This window comes from Mesocricetus auratus, unplaced genomic scaffold (assembly GCF_017639785.1).
Source record: "Mesocricetus auratus isolate SY011 unplaced genomic scaffold, BCM_Maur_2.0 Super-Scaffold_100014, whole genome shotgun sequence".
Taxonomy (NCBI): domain Eukaryota; kingdom Metazoa; phylum Chordata; class Mammalia; order Rodentia; family Cricetidae; genus Mesocricetus; species Mesocricetus auratus.
This window is the reverse complement of record NW_024429197.1, coordinates 652,960-670,369: the sequence shown is the minus strand read 5'-3', so window position 1 is coordinate 670,369 and position 17,410 is coordinate 652,960. Positions and strand designations below refer to the sequence as shown.

General features: G+C 44.1%; 1 protein-coding gene across 3 annotated transcripts in view; it reads right to left on the bottom strand.

The window, feature by feature from the left end:
- The window catches only part of Kazn (kazrin, periplakin interacting protein), a 981,286-nt gene that overhangs the window by 744,691 nt on the left and 219,185 nt on the right, over positions 1-17,410 (bottom strand). For 2 of the 3 annotated variants that reach the window (XM_040757474.1, XM_040757478.1), the window contains exon 2: positions 1,190-1,347. The exons of the other annotated variant lie outside the window; for it this stretch is intronic. In XM_040757474.1, the coding sequence (XP_040613408.1) occupies positions 1,190-1,347 (158 nt within the window). The remainder of the gene's footprint in view (positions 1-1,189; positions 1,348-17,410) is intronic. 3 annotated transcript variants of the gene reach the window in all.

Genomic DNA, 17,410 nt, shown 5'->3' with positions numbered 1-17,410 from the left:
GCTTCAAACACTGACAGGTGAGGAATGTAGACAGGCCCCACAAGCTACAGCCTTGGTGAGACGAAATCCAGATTTCCAGATTGATCATAGACAATAAAACACAAAACATCATCCTGCAGAAACAAAACGTGGAGAGGCCATGGCTCAAAACTCTCCCACCCAGAGCAGAAGTCAGGGAGCAGCGGTACTGACCTCACTTGTTCAACAGAAAGCAAGCTTCAGAAAAACACTTCGGAGGCACTTCGCACAAGAATACCCCAAACCAAAGACGGTTTCCTAAAAATACCTCCAGATTCCCAAGAGGCAGAAATGACAATGAATTCTAGAGCAGTTTGCTTTAACCAAAGAAAATACCACCCGGATCTTAAAACACCTGGTGTTTGCCCATCAACATATCTGGAGAGACCCAGTAACAAAGACAGAAGGAGAAGAAAGATTACTTTTAAATATTTCAATGAAACAGCATATGAGGAGAAACCTTGAGAAACAAAAATCTCAACAATAGTGTGAAATGAGCAAATCCCCCTGCAGCATATTCGTTGCTAGTGTCTTAAAATGCTGCTTCATTTACTAAGGGGCACATCTTACACAACTAGATATTTATCAGCTGCTCAGAGACACCATTTTGGATCAGGCCTTGCTCCATTCCGACACCCTTGCCAGTTTTGATGCCTGCCAAGTTTGTATGTAAACGCATTCTTTCTCTTTCCCAACACTGAAGGGAGATGTTCTCCATTCTCAAAAGCAATACACACATTATTTTTAAGCTCCATTGCTCTGAATTAAAGAAAAAAACAAAACAGCAAAACTAAATGAAAAGCCCAATCCTCAACTGTATCTGATTGCCTCTTACAAGTTGTTTATGGCAAAAGTGACTGGCGGTTGGTTTGATAGTTTAACATCCTGGTATATCTTATTTCGCCAAGCAAAACATTTAAAGAAACCCCAAAGACAATCCCGAATGCATTAGAGGCATGTCCAACCTGTGGTCAACAATAGCCATGAATGAGACACAATATAAAATCCTGAACTTGCATAAAACATGATGATAATTTCTGTGATATTTTCATTGTTGTTTTTTGGTAACTAGAGAGTGCAATTCATGAGTGTGGCCTTTTTAGATGATACTGTCAGGTCATAATGACAAAACCCTGGACAATCTTGGGCCACCCTCAACTGATCTTTGTACCTGGGCATCCATTAAAAGGTGTCTCATCAATATCATGGAGCTCTTCAGTGTCTCTTTCTCCATGGGTAGAAAAGGGTCGTCATCTTCCTCCAGTGCCTTTGACTTCGTGACAATGAAATGGGAAATCTGGTCATTTAGAGTGTGCAGCGACTGCACAGCTGTGAAAAGACAAAGAAGGAAATGTAAAAATGGTACTATTGACTCTTCTGTGTGTGTGTGTGTGTGTGTGTGTGTGTGTGTGTGTGTGTGTGTGTGTGTGTGTGTGCGGCACGTGTGTGCATGTACGCACACACAGGCTCAAGCACGCATGCATCCCAGAGAGTGTCTCCAATTACCCAGTGCCAGGATTACAAGTGCACGCCACTTTTATTTTTAACTTGGTGGGATTGCCAGCTTTAATTGTCAATGTGACACCTAGGAAGAGAGTCTCAGTGAGGGTTGATCCACAAGAGACTGTCTTAAGTTAATTGATGTGAGAAGACCCATCTCACTGTGGGTGAAACCATTCCCTAGGCAGGAAGTCCTGAACTGTCTAAGAATACAAGTAAGCAAGTGAGCCTACATGCATTCATTTCTCTCTGCTCCTGACTGTGGGTGTGGTATGACTAGCTATTTGAAGTTCTTGCCTTGATTTCCCCACAATGGAATTCCAAGCTGGAATCAACCCCATTTTCCCTTAAATTGCCTTTGGCCGACGCCACATTACATTACATTATAGCCAAAGCAATGAATTCAAGACACACATGTTCTGGGGATTAAACCTAGGTCCTTGTACTTGCAAAGCAAACAGTTTACTAACTAAGCCATCACCCTGGTCCCATAACTGGTAACTCTGGATGGGAAACTGATCCATCATTTCCAAGGGGAAAGCAAGGGTGCACATCCAAAGGACCAACCAGGCAAATTCATAGAACCTGGATTTCTTCAACAGTGTAACAGCTAGGTTGTGTCTGGTTACTACCATCCAAATACTTATTCCAAACTCTATAGAGTTCTTGAGGACACATTCACCAGCAAAAACAGATGTGGAACCCACTCTATGGAGCGCCCAGTTGCCCTGGGAAGTATAACAGGATAGAGTTAGCTGAGCACCGTAGATGCGACTTTTTGGTCAGTATTCATAAACCAAAGAGCAAAAGGGTGCCAGGGTGTGGCCCTATGCTAGATTTACACTTACAATAATGCAGGTGGCTATTTCCTCCCTAAGCAGATGGCCTTTGCCATTAAAGTTTGTGAAGGGGCAATGGCCATGTTTTCCAACCAGTGCCATTCTCACACCAAGTACCATCTGACATTAAAATTTAAGTCTTGACTTATTTATTATTATCGCTGTGTCTTTCCTATGCACTTGGTAAGAGCAGATTTGGGTGTGAGTATGTGTGAGTTTACATGTGTGCATTTGTATATGGGTATGTGGATAAGTTTGTGTGTGTGAATATGAATGGGTGAGTGAGTGTCTTGTGTCTATACATCGTTATATGTGTGTGAGTGTGTATCTGTGCATGTATGAATGTGTATGAGTTTGCATGCATGTATGCATGTGTGTAAGAGTATGAGAGTGAATATGGGTTTAAATATGTGCATGTGTGTATGGGTATGTGTATGAGTTTATCTGTATATATGATTATGAATATTAATGTGTTGAATGTTTGAGTGTCTCTGTGTCTATGAATGTGTGTGTGTGTGTGTGAGAGAGAGAGAGAGAGAGAGAGAGAGAGAGAGAGAGAGAGAAGAGAGAGAGAGAGTGTGTGTGTGTAGGCCAGAGGTTGATATTAGATATTCTCCTAAGTTTCTTCATGTTTTCCTTTTTGATACAGGATCTCTCACTGAACCTGGAGCTCACTGTTGCAGCAAGACAGGTTAGCCAGCTGCCTCCATGGGTTTCCCTGTATTTGCTTTCTCAGTGCTACAATTACCGGCACATGACACCTTGCCCGGTTTTATATGTGAGTGCTGGGATCTGAACTCAGGTCCTCATGGTTGCCTGGCAAACACATTTACTAAATCACTTACCCAGCCCCCAGAGGTAGTTTTTAATCTGTTTTCTGCTCTGTCTCAAACACATGGAATGTCAGAGATCAATAAACATTATTGAACTGATTCCTTTGCCTTTTCTTATATTCAAATTCCTTTCCTTATAGAATAGTCCATAATTTTCCAGGTAAACCTATACTTTTTAAGCCAACAAAGAACATCTCCTAGACATTCTCAGTAAGGCCACCACATAAACACAATTCTAAAGTTCTCCAGGGTCCCAGAAATCATCAACTAATTCCAACACACAGTAGCAGGGCTTAGGAGAACATGCTTCCAGGCAAAGGCAGTGAGAAACACTGCCCACCCTCTCACTGTTAACAGCTAGGAAGTCCTTGAAATGGTAGGGAGTCAGGGTGAGTTCTATTATTTACATGCAGTTGACATGTGCAACTCTCTACCCCACATGCACACAATAGATATAGTTAAAATTTTTTAAGCAAGTGTGCTCTTTTATATATATTCTTATACATTTTCATATACATATTATGTATATATTACATATTCCTTTATATATGTTCTCTCTCTCACACAGACACAGACACACACACACACACACACCTATTGCAGCTCATTCCATTGAGAAGTGGAAGCTCACACTCCCTGTGAGTCTACCTGGCCCCAGTGACAGAATAGTTTCTCTATGTTTCCTATGTCCAGCACATAAAAGGTTTGGAGTCTATGGGCAAGGTCATTCTGCATGAAGCTAGCTGCCATTGTAAGATACTTGTCATCATCGATATTGACTGTCAAGTGCTAGGATCTAGATTCATCTAGGACACCCCGGGCATATCTGTGAGGGAGTTTATAGATATTTGGCCCACTGAGGTGGGAAGACTCTGAATGTGGGTAGAACTATTCCATGACCTAGGATCCTGGATAATGGGGAAAAAAAGTGAGTTGAGCACCAGTGCCCATCATTCACAGCTTCCTGTCTGTAGATGCAATGTGACTATCCATCCATCCGTCTGTCTGTCCTTGCATGCAAGCATCCATCCATCCATCCATCATCCATCTACCCACCTATCCATCCATTCACCCATCCATCTGCCTTCCTGTCTACCCACATATCTACCCACCCACCCATCCTTCCACCTACTTATCCATCTATACATACAAATAAAGAAAAACAAATTAAGAAAACCAACATCCAGGATATTCTGACAACAGAAGATACAACAAAGAGAAGAGGTGGGGAATGGGTATTCATGCTCATGTCCATGAGAAATCCATAAGAATATTCCATCTGCAAGGTCTCAACCACCTGCCTCATCCAAGTCACCCCCAATGCAACCCTGTCCCTGGAGAAGAGAATGGAGTTGTGTCTCTATCTCATACCCTCCTCCATGGCTCACAAAACTGAGAGCATAACTGTGTCCTGATTAACATAACTCGGTTTGGGGGCACTTTGTTATGTAGCAACAGTTAACTGCAAAATACAGCTGTGACACCTCATGAAACTCACCAGAAACTAACACTCCCAAAGGGAAAGCAGTAGTGTTTCCTCATCTCATCACCATTTGTGTGTCCCATTGCCATAGCAAAGCTCCGTAACTGGGACAACTTATAAAAGAAGGTATTTAATTTGGGAATCACATTTTCAGAGAGCTAGAGTTCATGACTATCATGTTACAAAACATGACAGCAGCCCTGTCAGGCATGGAGCTGGAACATTAGCAGGGAGTTCGCATCTTGATCTCCCAGCATAAGGCACCTCCTTCAACAAGGCCACACCTCCTAGTCCTTCCCAAACAGTTCCGCCAACTATGGACCAAGCATTCATGTTTTTGAGCCTATGGAGGTCATTCTCATTCAGACCACCATACCGTGTCACCAGTATTAACCACTGCATACAAGAACAAATAAATAGAGGTGTGAAAGACAAAGGTCATAGCACTCCACTCTGCCCCTACCCCTCCCTTGTCATCATAGAGTTGGGAAGCCATACACATTATTCTTCATTTGCCCTATAAAACCCTCAACTAAATAAATCTGTTCTTAAGATGCATGGTGGATCAGAAATTGGAGAGCCACAGACACCATTCCTCCCTACCTGAGGTTAGTAAATGAGGCCATAAAATCTCGATGACTTGGTTGATTGTATCGAATGTGAAATGAAATTCAATCTGCTGTGTGTTATCTTGGTCCACAAATCTACAGAAACACACCTCTTAAGCAGCTTATTTTTCTGAAGTGTTGTTTGAATCTCCCTGAAGATCAATGAGCACTTATTTAGACTTCTGATGTGGATGGCACGTTCATGGCTTGGTAGAAGGGAAATGATGCCAGGTCTCAACATTCTGTGTCACTTAAAAAAATAGAAGGCATGAATAAAATTTCTTAATGCATTCAGAAGCACCCACTTATGCCTTTATGGGTCGGATGGGGCACAGAATGTGATATAATAATATGACCTCAGATGCTCATTTTATGCAGATGAGTCCAGATGTCATTGAGATGGGCCATTGTACTATTTTTACAGGGAAAAATATGCCTGATGAATCATATCATGGGGCAGACCCACCAGCAGCTCCATGGGTTTTATGATCTTGTTATTTATATGGTCCATAGATGTGAACTAATGACCAAATTTATCCCCATGTGTTAAGCAACCTTTGCTTTTCACAAATCTCAAAAGCTATGATGTATTTTGCATTAAAATGCTCACCCGTTTCCAGTTCTTGTTTTAATGGAATACCATTAAATAAATGAAGCCTAAATAATTCAGACTTTTTTCTTTCCCATTGTTATAATAAAACTCATTCTGCTAGAGATGAGGCTGTAGAGAGGTCAGAACCCTCATATGTTGCTGTGGAAAAGGGTTTGGCAATGGATCAACAAATAAATATAGGATTTCCATGTGAACGGGCAATGTACTCTTAGGAATATAATCAAAGGAACTGGAGAAAGGTGTTTGAACAAACACTTGCCTGTGGACTGTCACGGCAACATTAGTTAACATAGCCGAAGCTGGAAACTACTCATTCATTGCCCAAGAGTTAGTGAATGAGTAAACACACCCTGGTATATCCATTCAGAGGAGTATTATTCAGTCATACAAAAGGACATGCCACCACACGGGTGAACTTGGGAAAGTAAAGCTAAATGAAAGAAGCCAACCCCCCAAAAGCTCCCATGTACAGGAACCGCCCATAAATGGGCAAGCAGTGGAACCAAATGATTAGCAGATTCCAGGGAGTCTGACTGGGAGAAATAGGAACAGCTGCTTAATGTTTGATAAATAAAGGGTTTCCTTTTGGGGGAGATGATAAAAATATTCAGGGAAGAGTTATGGTTATAGACACACTCAGTGAATGGAATGTACTAAACATTACTGAACTGAGAACTTTAAGAAGTTAAAAGAGGAAATTTGTCTATGTGCATGCTACTGTAGTTTGAAAACAAATTGTGAGGTAGGGGGATTGCAAGATCAAGGCCAGATAAGGAGTATACTGTAGACTTTATAACTGTGAGCTCTCTTAAAGAGATACAGGGAAGGGACCTGAATTTAACCTGGACACCTACAAGGTAGAAGGAGAGAATTGACTCTTGCAAGCTGTCTTCCAACTTCTAAATATGCCTCATGACATGCACATGCACTCACACACACACACACACACACACACACACACACAAACACACACACATGAATGCACACTAAATAAATTTAAGCCACAAAAATAAAAATTTTAATTTTTTTAAATAGGTAATAAAGTAAACCCCAAACCCCTAGAGTTACAATAACTCTTCCTGCCAGCCTGGTCCCAGTATTGCTTCAACCCAAAAAAACACACGAGACACCATATTAATTATAAAGCTGTTGGCCTTTGGCTATGGTTTCTTAATGGCTAGCTCTGACTTAATTACTAACCCATAACTACTAATCTATATATCTTTACAAGGTCTTATCTTACCAAGGATGCCAGCCTCATGCATCCTCTCTTCCTGGGATCACATGGAGACTCTCTCCTCTTTACTACATTTCCCAGAATCCTCCTCAACTACTAGTCCCACCTATCTTGCTTCCCTATTGGCCAACAGTACTTTATTCATCAACCAATAAGACAAGCATATACACAGAAGACTTCCCCATCAGCTCCTCTTTTCTGTCTAAATAAAAGAAGAGTTTTAACATTAACATAGTAAAATATATAACAAAACAGTTAGCAAGTAAGAACTATAGCTATAATATTTAGTCCATTAACATTTAGCAAGATTTAACGAAAATATTCAATAATCTATCGTACCTTTGTGAGTCTAAAGTCTTGCATATAACTTATCTTTTATCATAACTAATGAAAACTATAACTATCTGTCTTCAACTCCATCAAAGATCACAGAATGATAATATATACTCTCTAGAACAGACAGAGGCATCTCGCTACCTGGACAGTCATCCGAAGTCCCTCTGTAATGTTGGGGCATCCATCTTCAGCCTATAGACCACAGTGTGTCTGGCAGACTTCTCAGCAAAGCAGGAAATTTTAAACTGTCTACCTGCATTGGAAGTTTGTCAGTCATTTTTCTGTGTCTTGCAGAATGTCTGGCAGACTCTTCCATGAAGCAGGAACCCTTCAGGACTGTCCCATCAAGTTCAGCACTCATTTTCCTGTGGGTCCTGCGTGTCCAGTTTATCAAACTGGCAAGCATACACACAGAGGGACTTCCCCCATCACCCTAGAATCAAGGAGCTGGTCTAGGAGACAGCTGTCAATGGTGCGTGTACTGCTAGCATGAAAAAGGGTGCTCAACACTCAGAACCCACATAAGGTGTGTTGGTGTGCATGTGTAATCCCAGCACTGGGGAGGCAGAGATAATTGGATCCCTGAGGTTTGCCAGCCTAATTGGAAGTTACAGGTTAGTGAGGATCTCAAAAAAACCAAGGTGGATAGTTTCTGGGCAATGACATCGAAGGTTGTTCTTTGGCCTCTACACACATGTATTATATGCACACACACACACACACACACACACACACACACACACATACACTCACACACACACACACACACACACACACACACACAAAGCCAGCATAATTAACATAGTTAGCTTGTTGTTTTCTTTAAAGGAACAGATTTGCCAGAGAGGTAGTTTAACTGGGTAAGCAGCTGTTGTCTATGGCTATGGATCCCACAGCTCGCCTCTGAAGTAGCTGAAGCAGACCCTGAGTGAAATGACCTACAAAGGAGGCACAGCCTGAGTGCTGAGGAGGGCATGTGGTTCACACTGGAGACTACAGGTGGTCTCAGTCTTGGGAAACCACGTTAAGGTCAGAAAGAAACTGAAGGGTGGACCAGCTGTCCACCATGCTTGGAAGAGGGCCTAGAAGCCTGAACCTTGGTGTCACACATCCTGAGTTGCCTTTATATGGTTATCTGGCAGTGACATCATCTCCCTGAGCATGGTTTTTCTCACCTGTCCCTTGGAAATAAAGCCATGACTGCTTCATGATCGTGAGTATTGAACTAATTGATGCAGTTGGTGCACTTACAAAAGGCCCAGGGCTTCTCCATGACAGTACTCAGCTAGCATCACCAATGTGATTACAGAGGCCACTGCCTCGTTCCCACAAGCCTCCAGGCAGCCTAGTCCTGGCATGGCCATCAGAGTCTATCATGAATCAACACCCCTGGGGACCATTCTGACTATCCTTATGGCTCTATGGCCACAAGCCCACCATGGTACCCTACTGACCGACTCCACTTATCCTAGACTGTCCAATGGTCCACCACAGGGCCTGGGACATCAAGAGAACACAGTGAGTTCAGGGAACTGTGAGCATAAGACCTATTCTCGTGGGGTCAGTGCAGGGAGAGGCAACCAGAGAGAGGAAGAGACAAAGGCAGGGTCAGGGTCAGTTTGTGTTACTTGAAGAGAGAGTGAGAAAGAGAGACAGAAGACAGAGAGACACACAGAGAGAGAGAGCCAATTAAAGTGCTTTAAAAAAAGTGACATTATTTCCAGGGTGATAAGACTTAAAAAGTAAAAGTCAACATAAATAAGGAAGTATGGAGAGGACACTGATTCAGACAAGGCCCCTATTCCCTATACTTGGATGCATGTATCCTAAAACCAAGCTGCCTCCTGACCTGCTCTTTTGTGGACTGTCCATTTGTGTGTGTGTGTGTGTGTGTGTGTGTGTGTGTGTGTTCATATGTGAGCACATGCCTGAGAAGATGAGCACCAATCTCCAGTGTCACTTCTCAGGAGCAGAGCACCTTATCTTGTTGTTGTCATTGTTTATTTGTTTTTGTTTTTTGAGATGGGCTCTCTCACTGACATGAGGCTTGCTGCTTAGGCTGACTTCCCTGGACAATGAGCTCCAGGGATGCTCCTGTCTCTGTCTCCCTGGCCCTAGGCTTACAGGCACCTGCCACCATGTCTGGCTTCGGATATGGGTTCTTGGGACTGAGTTGACATCCCTCTGTTTGTAAAGCAACCCCTTCACCAATGGATCCACTGCCCCCATCGAACTGAACCCTCCCACTCACTCGCTGCTGCTCTGTAAGCTGGATCTGGCTTGTGTGCCCAGAGAGCCCTACTCTGTGTAGATGCTACACCACTTAAGATGGGGTCACAGCCTACCAGGTCCGTCATAAGTGAAAACGGCATCAAATATAGCTACCCTGCCTAACTTCATATTCGGCCATGCAGTCATATACTGATGTCCCTTTCTTGGTCACATGCTTGCTGGCAGCCAGAGATAATATGACCCAGGGAAAGGTCAAAATCCCAAGTCAAGTTTCTACTGAGCACATATTATTTTCCAGCATGCTAAGTATAGGAAAAATACTGAAGTCTCATAGCAGACATCCTCATCCTCACTACCGGTCCATCTGCCTTGCTTTTCTCTAGACTTCCAGAATGCTCCTGAACTATTCGATATACTCACATGAAGGTTACCGTGCCTCCTTCAGTGAAATTATCAATTCTATTACTACCAGTGGTAGCTGCTATATACAAATCACCTCCTGAATGCAAAACATTGTGCTGAACCCCTTGCCCATTGACCCAGCTCATCCTCACATAGCCCACGATACTTGGGCCCCATTGGCTCCCTCCTATCAAAGGAGCTGAGGTTTGATGGTTTTTGCAATTTGAGTCCACAGAGTCCATCAAGCAGCCATGGAGAGCTCTTGTATCCTCTAACTCTCCATGCTGGACTGAAGGGATACTTCTAGAATGGGAAGATAGCTTGTTTTGTAAAGTGTTTGCCTTGCAACCACAAAGAGACCAGTTCAATCCCCAAAGCCGGTGTAAGCAAAGCCAGGCCAATCTGTGTCACTTGAGGGGGGAAGGAGGGAGGGAGGGAGAGAGAGAGACAGAGAGAGACAGAGACAGAGACAGAGAGACAGAGAGAGACAGAGACAGAGACAGAGAGACAGAGACAGAGAGAGAGAGACAGAGAGAGAGAGAGACAGAGAGAGACAGAGAGAGACAGAGAATATTATTTTAAGGCGTGTGACTTTTGTTTATGCTGCATTTGTTTAACTCTGTGAAGCTGTGTTACTTTGCCTGTCCAAAACACCTGATGGGCCTAACAAAGAGCTGAGTGGCCAATAGCGAGGCTGGAGAAAGGACAGGTGGGGCTGGCAGGCAGAGAGGATAAATAGATGGAAACCCGAAGAAAGAGGAGCAACGAGACAACAAGGAGAGGAGAACCTCAGGGGAAACTCAACGTCTCAGAGAACTCGGTGGAGTCCACTCTGAAGGAGCCAGGGCAGGAACTCAAGGCAGGACTGGAGGCCGTAAAGGAGCATCAATCACTTCCTGGCCCGCTCGGCCTGCTTTCTTATACATCCCAGGCCCACCTACCTAGTGGCAGCTCTGCCCACAGTGAGCTGGGTCCTGTGACATCAATTAGCAATGGAGAAAGTGGCCCACAGACAAGCCCATCAGCCAACTGGATGGAGACAATTCCTCAGTGAGGCTCCCTCTTTGACAAGATGTGTCAAGTTGACAACCAAGATTAGCCATCACAGAAGGAAGGTTTTAAGCCATGACAAATAGTCTTGGACTGTCAAAAATACTTAAGATTAATTATGGACAGGGGACATGCATCCAGCCCTGTCTCTCCTCTGATGAACTAACAACTGTGCATGCCATTAAGACAGACATTGTAAAAGGGAAAAGTGACCCTTTTATCGGAATTTAATGTGGAAACACGGGTGTGAGCCTCTCTCATTAAAAGACCAACACCGTGCAAAGAATGCTCACAAATTCCCTGTCCTCATTTGTTTCCCCCAGACATCTCCCCACATTAAACCAACCATGTTAGGAGGTGAACTGTCTCCAATACTGAGCCCCTCCTCCTTGACTTTTAGAAGAACTCATGGACCCTGGAATGCAGGCTTCAGCAGAGTAAAACCTGGCAACATGAATAGCAATCTCAGGGCATGGATTCCAGGGTCATGGGTTTGGAGACAGGCTTTCCTCCTTGTACAAATTGCTTCCCTCTGACTGAGCAGCCCCAGAGATAAGAGGCTGGACAGAGGTCAGAGATGAGTCTTGCAGTGACTTAACTCACACCAGATTTCTCTAGAGCATTGAGGTCCTGGCTCTTCACAGATTTTCAGGATTGTGTGAACTAACTACGTTCACAGGACATCTGGGGGTGGAGCATGAGCATGTGTACATGTTCGTGGGTATATATGTGTATGTCTACATGTAGGAGCCAGAGGCTGATGTTAAAGTGTCTTCCTGGATCACTCTACACTTTAACTTTTAAGGCAAGAACTCTCCCTGAACCTGGAGCTCAATCTGCTCGACTGTCTGGTCAGTGATCTCCAGGTATCTGCCTGCCTCCATTCCCGTTCCCACCCCAGGCCTCAGAGGACTGGTGTGGGGATCTGAACTCAGATCACTATGCATGTGCTGCAAGCCTCTTATTGACTAAGTTATCTCCCCAGCCAATCAAGCTGTGAAGTCCACCAAGGGCCTGTGCTAACCACTCTTACAGGGTGGTGTGGTTGAGGACACCAAGGTCCAAGAGTTTCTGTTGTCATTGTAGAAAAAAGGGGAAAACATCTGATGGGGTTTTCCTCTTCCATAAGCAGAATGGGCAATTTCAGAAGGAGACAGGGAGGGAGAGAAGGAGGGAGGGAAGAAGGGAAGAAGGGAGGGAGGGAGGGAACTGTAGGCTAAGTAAGGAAAGAAAGAGGTGGTGAATCCACAAGCCTTGCCCAAGCCCTGGACCTTGTTGTTCTTGGCGAACAGAAAGGGTTTACCAACGGAAGCCTCCCTCTCAATTTTAATGACTACCTATGCCATTTAATTACTCCTGGTCTGTTAATATTTTAAGATCATTTTGTTTTATTGCAACTTTCAATGTATTTCAAAGGTCAGCAGGAAACCACTTTGAATCTCAAGTAAGTTCTATTTCTGGATAATAGATTTATGGATGGAACAAGGCAGCCAGTGCCTTGCAGCTTTTCATTTCAGGTGTATTTCTTTTGTTTGAAAGATTGCCTTAAGTGATGCAGCCAACCACAAGTGGTACAGGGTGACTGGGCGTCTGACTTTGGGGCTGGGGAGACAGCTTGGTAAAGGGTGTGCCACCTGCATGAGGACCTGGGTTTGGTTGTTCAGCATCTATGGGAGAAAGTTGGGCATCTATAATCTTAGTGCCTGGGAAATGGAGACAAAGGGGCTTTATGACTTACTGACTAACCTTTCTATCACAATCAGTGAGTTTCAGGTCCAGTGAGAGACCCTGTCTTAAAGAGAGGAAGGAAGGGAGGGAGAGAGGGAGGGAGGGAGGGAGGGAGGGAGGGAGGGAGGAAGGAAGGAAGGAAGGTAGGAAGGAAGGAAGGAAGGAAGGAAAAAGGGAGGGAGGGAAGAAGGAAGGAAGGGAGGGAGGGAAGAAGGAAGGAAGGGAGGGAGGAAGGAAGGAAGGAAGGAAGGAAGGAAGGAAGGAAGGAAGGAAGGAAGAGAAGCAAAGTACAGAGGGCCAGGCTGTTAAGAGGATTTACTCCTCTTGCAGAGAATCTGAGTTCAGTTCCCAGAACCCATGTCAGGGGCTCACAACTGCTTGTAACTCCAGCTCCAAGGCTTCCAACTCCCTCTTCTGACCTCTGCATGTACTGTACTAACATACAATACATTCATGACACATGTACATAATTTTAATGATCTTAAAAAAATCTAAGGGGAAGAGTGAATGAGGAAGATACCAGATGTCAACCTCCTGCCTCCACACATGTGAACACTCCCTCACATGCACACGTGAAAGAGTCAGTGTGGCTCCCATGCTGATTGGTTGGCACCTCTGGAGGGCTGGCAAGCAACTAGGCCTCAGGCCCTCATATGTAAAGCAGTGATGAGAAGACTGAGGGTGAAACCACATATGGGGAAGTGGGAATGCCTTGAGCCCGTCCCAGGGTTAGAGTGTGTTTTAATATTACTACCAATGTTTCCCCTTATACAGACAATGATCAAATCCCTGCCATGGCCCTTCCATCTCTACATCCCAACCCCATACGAAAGAGACATTTGAGGTAGAGACAAGCTGAATAGTTGCCATTTTGTTGTTGTTGTTTTCTTTCTTTTGTTTTTTTCAGGACAGGGTTTGTCTGTGTAGGCCTGGACATCCTAGAACTCTGTAGATCAGACCGGCCTTGAACTCACAGAGATCTGCCTGCCTCTGCCCTCCCCCTACTCTACTGTCCAGGGCAGGTATGAAGATTAAAGGCCAGCTCTACAGATGGAACACCAGCCAGAAGTTGACTGGGAACTCAGAGTTGTCACTTCTTAAAGGAACAATAACTCAGCATGACTCATTGCTTCTCAAAGCCCCACCCCCTCACACCCTCCCACTGAGGCTCAGGGCTTTTATGTATTGGAGTAAAACAGAAACATTAGGTCCATCACATGCCATTCCTGGCTCCCTGCTCTTGTCTATTTCATATACAGACCTCACTCATCCCATCTCAACAGACCCCATGTTCCAAAGTCTGAAGTCTTCTAAGTCAGGGGCTGGGTAGATGCCTCCGTGGTTAAAGCTCTTGCCATGTGAGTCTAAGAACTAATGTTCAGATCCCCCAGAATCCATATAGGTGCTGAGTGGGCTTGGATTCCAGCCCAAGAAGGAAGAAACAGGAAATTCCCCAGAGCAAGATGCCTACGGAGATGAGCTACATAGGTGAGTTGTGGATTTGACCTAGAGATCTTGGCTAAACAAATAAATTGGAAGAGTAATCTAGAATGGTTTCGACACTTCCATGCAAACATGCTCACACATGTGCACTAACACACATGCAAACATGCATGCACACACATATGTACAACAAGCACATGAAAAATGGAAAAAAGAAAACTATCTTCTGTCCTAGTGTCCTCTCTTGCTGTGGTAAAGCACTCTGCCCAAAAGCTACTTAGGGGATAGAATAATTATTTATACGTGTGTAAACATGTTAATTAGAAATCTAGAGACTGGCAAAGAAACAAACAAGAGTTGACAGTGATTGCCTCTGTTTATCGTGTCCATGTCACCCTAGGGGGTTTTGAGAAGTGCCCTCTAATTAGGCATGATGGGGCTGGCCTTTAAACAAAATACCCAGGAGGCTGAGATAGGAGGATCATGAATTCAAGGCTGGTGCTAGCAACATAGTGAGCCTCTGTCTCAAGGAAACCAAATATATGTTTTTATATATACTGTATAGTTTATATTTTATAATATATGTGATATATTAATATATACATACATATATGTACACATATATATGCATATGTATGTATATACCCACATGACATTTTTTAATAAGAAGCAGTTGTTAATGCATAGCCCCTAAGGATCTGAGACTTTCTATGCCATCACTCTAACAAAGAAAGGGAAACACAGTCACCATATTGGAAGATAGCGCCTGATGATTCTTGTGTCCTGGTGTCATGGCTTTGGTCAGTTCTCTCTTACTCTGAATGTCACCAACAGAGAATTTCAGGTATGACAGAGTGTCACTCGTGGGGCTGGATCAGGAAAACAATTGTTTTCTCTTGAAACACTCCTTCAAAGAAGCAGGGGCTGCAATGTCACAGGACATGGCGTGAAGAACAGAGCTCCTACCAACATGGAGCATGAATTTAGAGGCCCTGTGAAGATGCCGTTTTAGAAGCAACCCCAGGCAAGTTCATCTTTGGCATAAGGGCAACTGTGCTGAAATCCTAAGCCTTGTGCAATTTGGCCAGACCACTCCAAAATTCAGCTGGAATGGTGACTCTCATTGTTGCTTAAGTCACTAGGATTTGGAGTCACTTATGAGACTTCATTACATAACTAAGAATGATTTTTCATATTGAGAAGCAGAGTGTTACCACAGCAAAAATTACTTCTAAGAAATAGGTCGTCTTTGAAACACGCATAACAACAAAACAGCAGCAGCAGCAAAGACAAAAGACCTGGGATTCAGACGCCAGAGGACTTCAGAGAAGGGTGTCCCAGGGCACCTGACAAACTCTGCTGTCTCCCAGAGACTGCAAGTGGAAACCGGGGGATGGTTTAGAAGGATGTAGAGAAGGGATGTCTGCTGTGTTGTGACAGAATTCTTAGCATCATCGTCTGTAGTCATGTGGAAAGTAGAAGGCTTGTCTAATACTCCCCTGGTCTATGTGGGAGAGCTTATAGCTAAACTGTTGAAGAGGGCAGCTGATTTGTTCTTGGTATTAATACCAAAGTACAAGAGGACTCAGACAGGCAAAAAGGAAACCTTTTTTAAAGAGCAGAGATTGGTATGGAAAGAACATGAGGAAGAGAGGTCTATGGATTCCTGTAACTCTCCCAGACAAGGGAAGGCCAATAGAATGGGACATCTACAAACAGGAGACACAGTTATATAGAAAGCACTTTGAGTGACTTGAAGGCATAGCCAAGAGCTCAGAGGTAGATCCAATTTGCAAGGAGTTATCCTCACTCCATGAGTCGTAATTAAAGAACCACTGAACTGTGGTGGAGGTGATTTGGAATTTGCCTGGTCTACTAACTTCTATGTGCTTTGCATATTCTGCCTTATGAACGGGTGCTTCCAGCAGTTTCCTACGTCCACCTCTGAATGCAGGAGTGGATACCGTGTCTCTTCAGTTCTCAGGTGTTTAGATTCAGAGTACATTACAGTCAGCACCCAAGTAGATATTAGTGTGTGTGCATGTGTGTGTGTGTGTGTGTGTCCATGAGTGTGTGCATGCCTCTCTGTGTGTGTGTATATGCATATATATGCCCCTGATTTTATATGATTCAAGAATTTCAACAATGCTAATGGGATAAATGGGATGGCATTGGATAGATGGGTATGGAGTTCCTGGGAATATGGGAGTATAATCTGTACTCCAAAACAGATTCTCCCACCTTTCCCACCCCAGATAGAAATAATCTGCTTGAAGATGTCAGAGTCGCACAGGCTTGTAGAATTAGTCTCTCTCTCTCCCTCTTCCTTTCCCCATCCCTCCCCCCACTGCTGTTGCTTTCTCTGAGTCTATCTCTTTCTCTATAGCTCCTTCTAGCCTCTAACTTGCCAGGTAACTAAGGATGACTTTGAACTCCTGCTCTCCCTGCCCCAACTTCTGTAGTGCTGAGATTACAACTTTGTGTGACCAATAGGGCTTATATGGTACTGAAGATCAAGGCCTGGACTTTGTGCATGCTAGGTAAGCTCTACCAAGTGAGCCAGACATCTCCCTGCCCCACCTTCCTCTATCTCTGAGTGCTCTTAGTATGAAGTCAGCCCTGTCCCAAGTACTGAAGACCTGGAGAAATGTCCATATGGCAAGGAACAGAAGGCGGCACAAATGTGCCAGCCACAGGAGTGTGGGATTGCTGGAGCACATGAGCATGGGGACATGGGATCATGGGAGCACATGAGCTGGGGTGGGGGCACAGGATCATGGAAGCACATGAGCATGGGAGCATAGAACCATGGGAGCACATGGCAATGGGGAGCACAGGATCACGGAAGAAAATGAGCATGGGAGCCTAGGAACATGAGCACATGGGAGCACGTGAGTATGGGAGCATAGGATTATGGGAGCACATTAGTTTGGAAACAGATCATTCTGCTCCTGCTGAATTTCCCAGTGACTCTCATCTAACAGCAACATCTACATCTTTTAAAGAGACACTGGACCCATCCAGTTAAGCAAAGCACTCTAGAATTCCTGCTACAAAGACACTATGGCATGGAGATTTGCTATAGCTG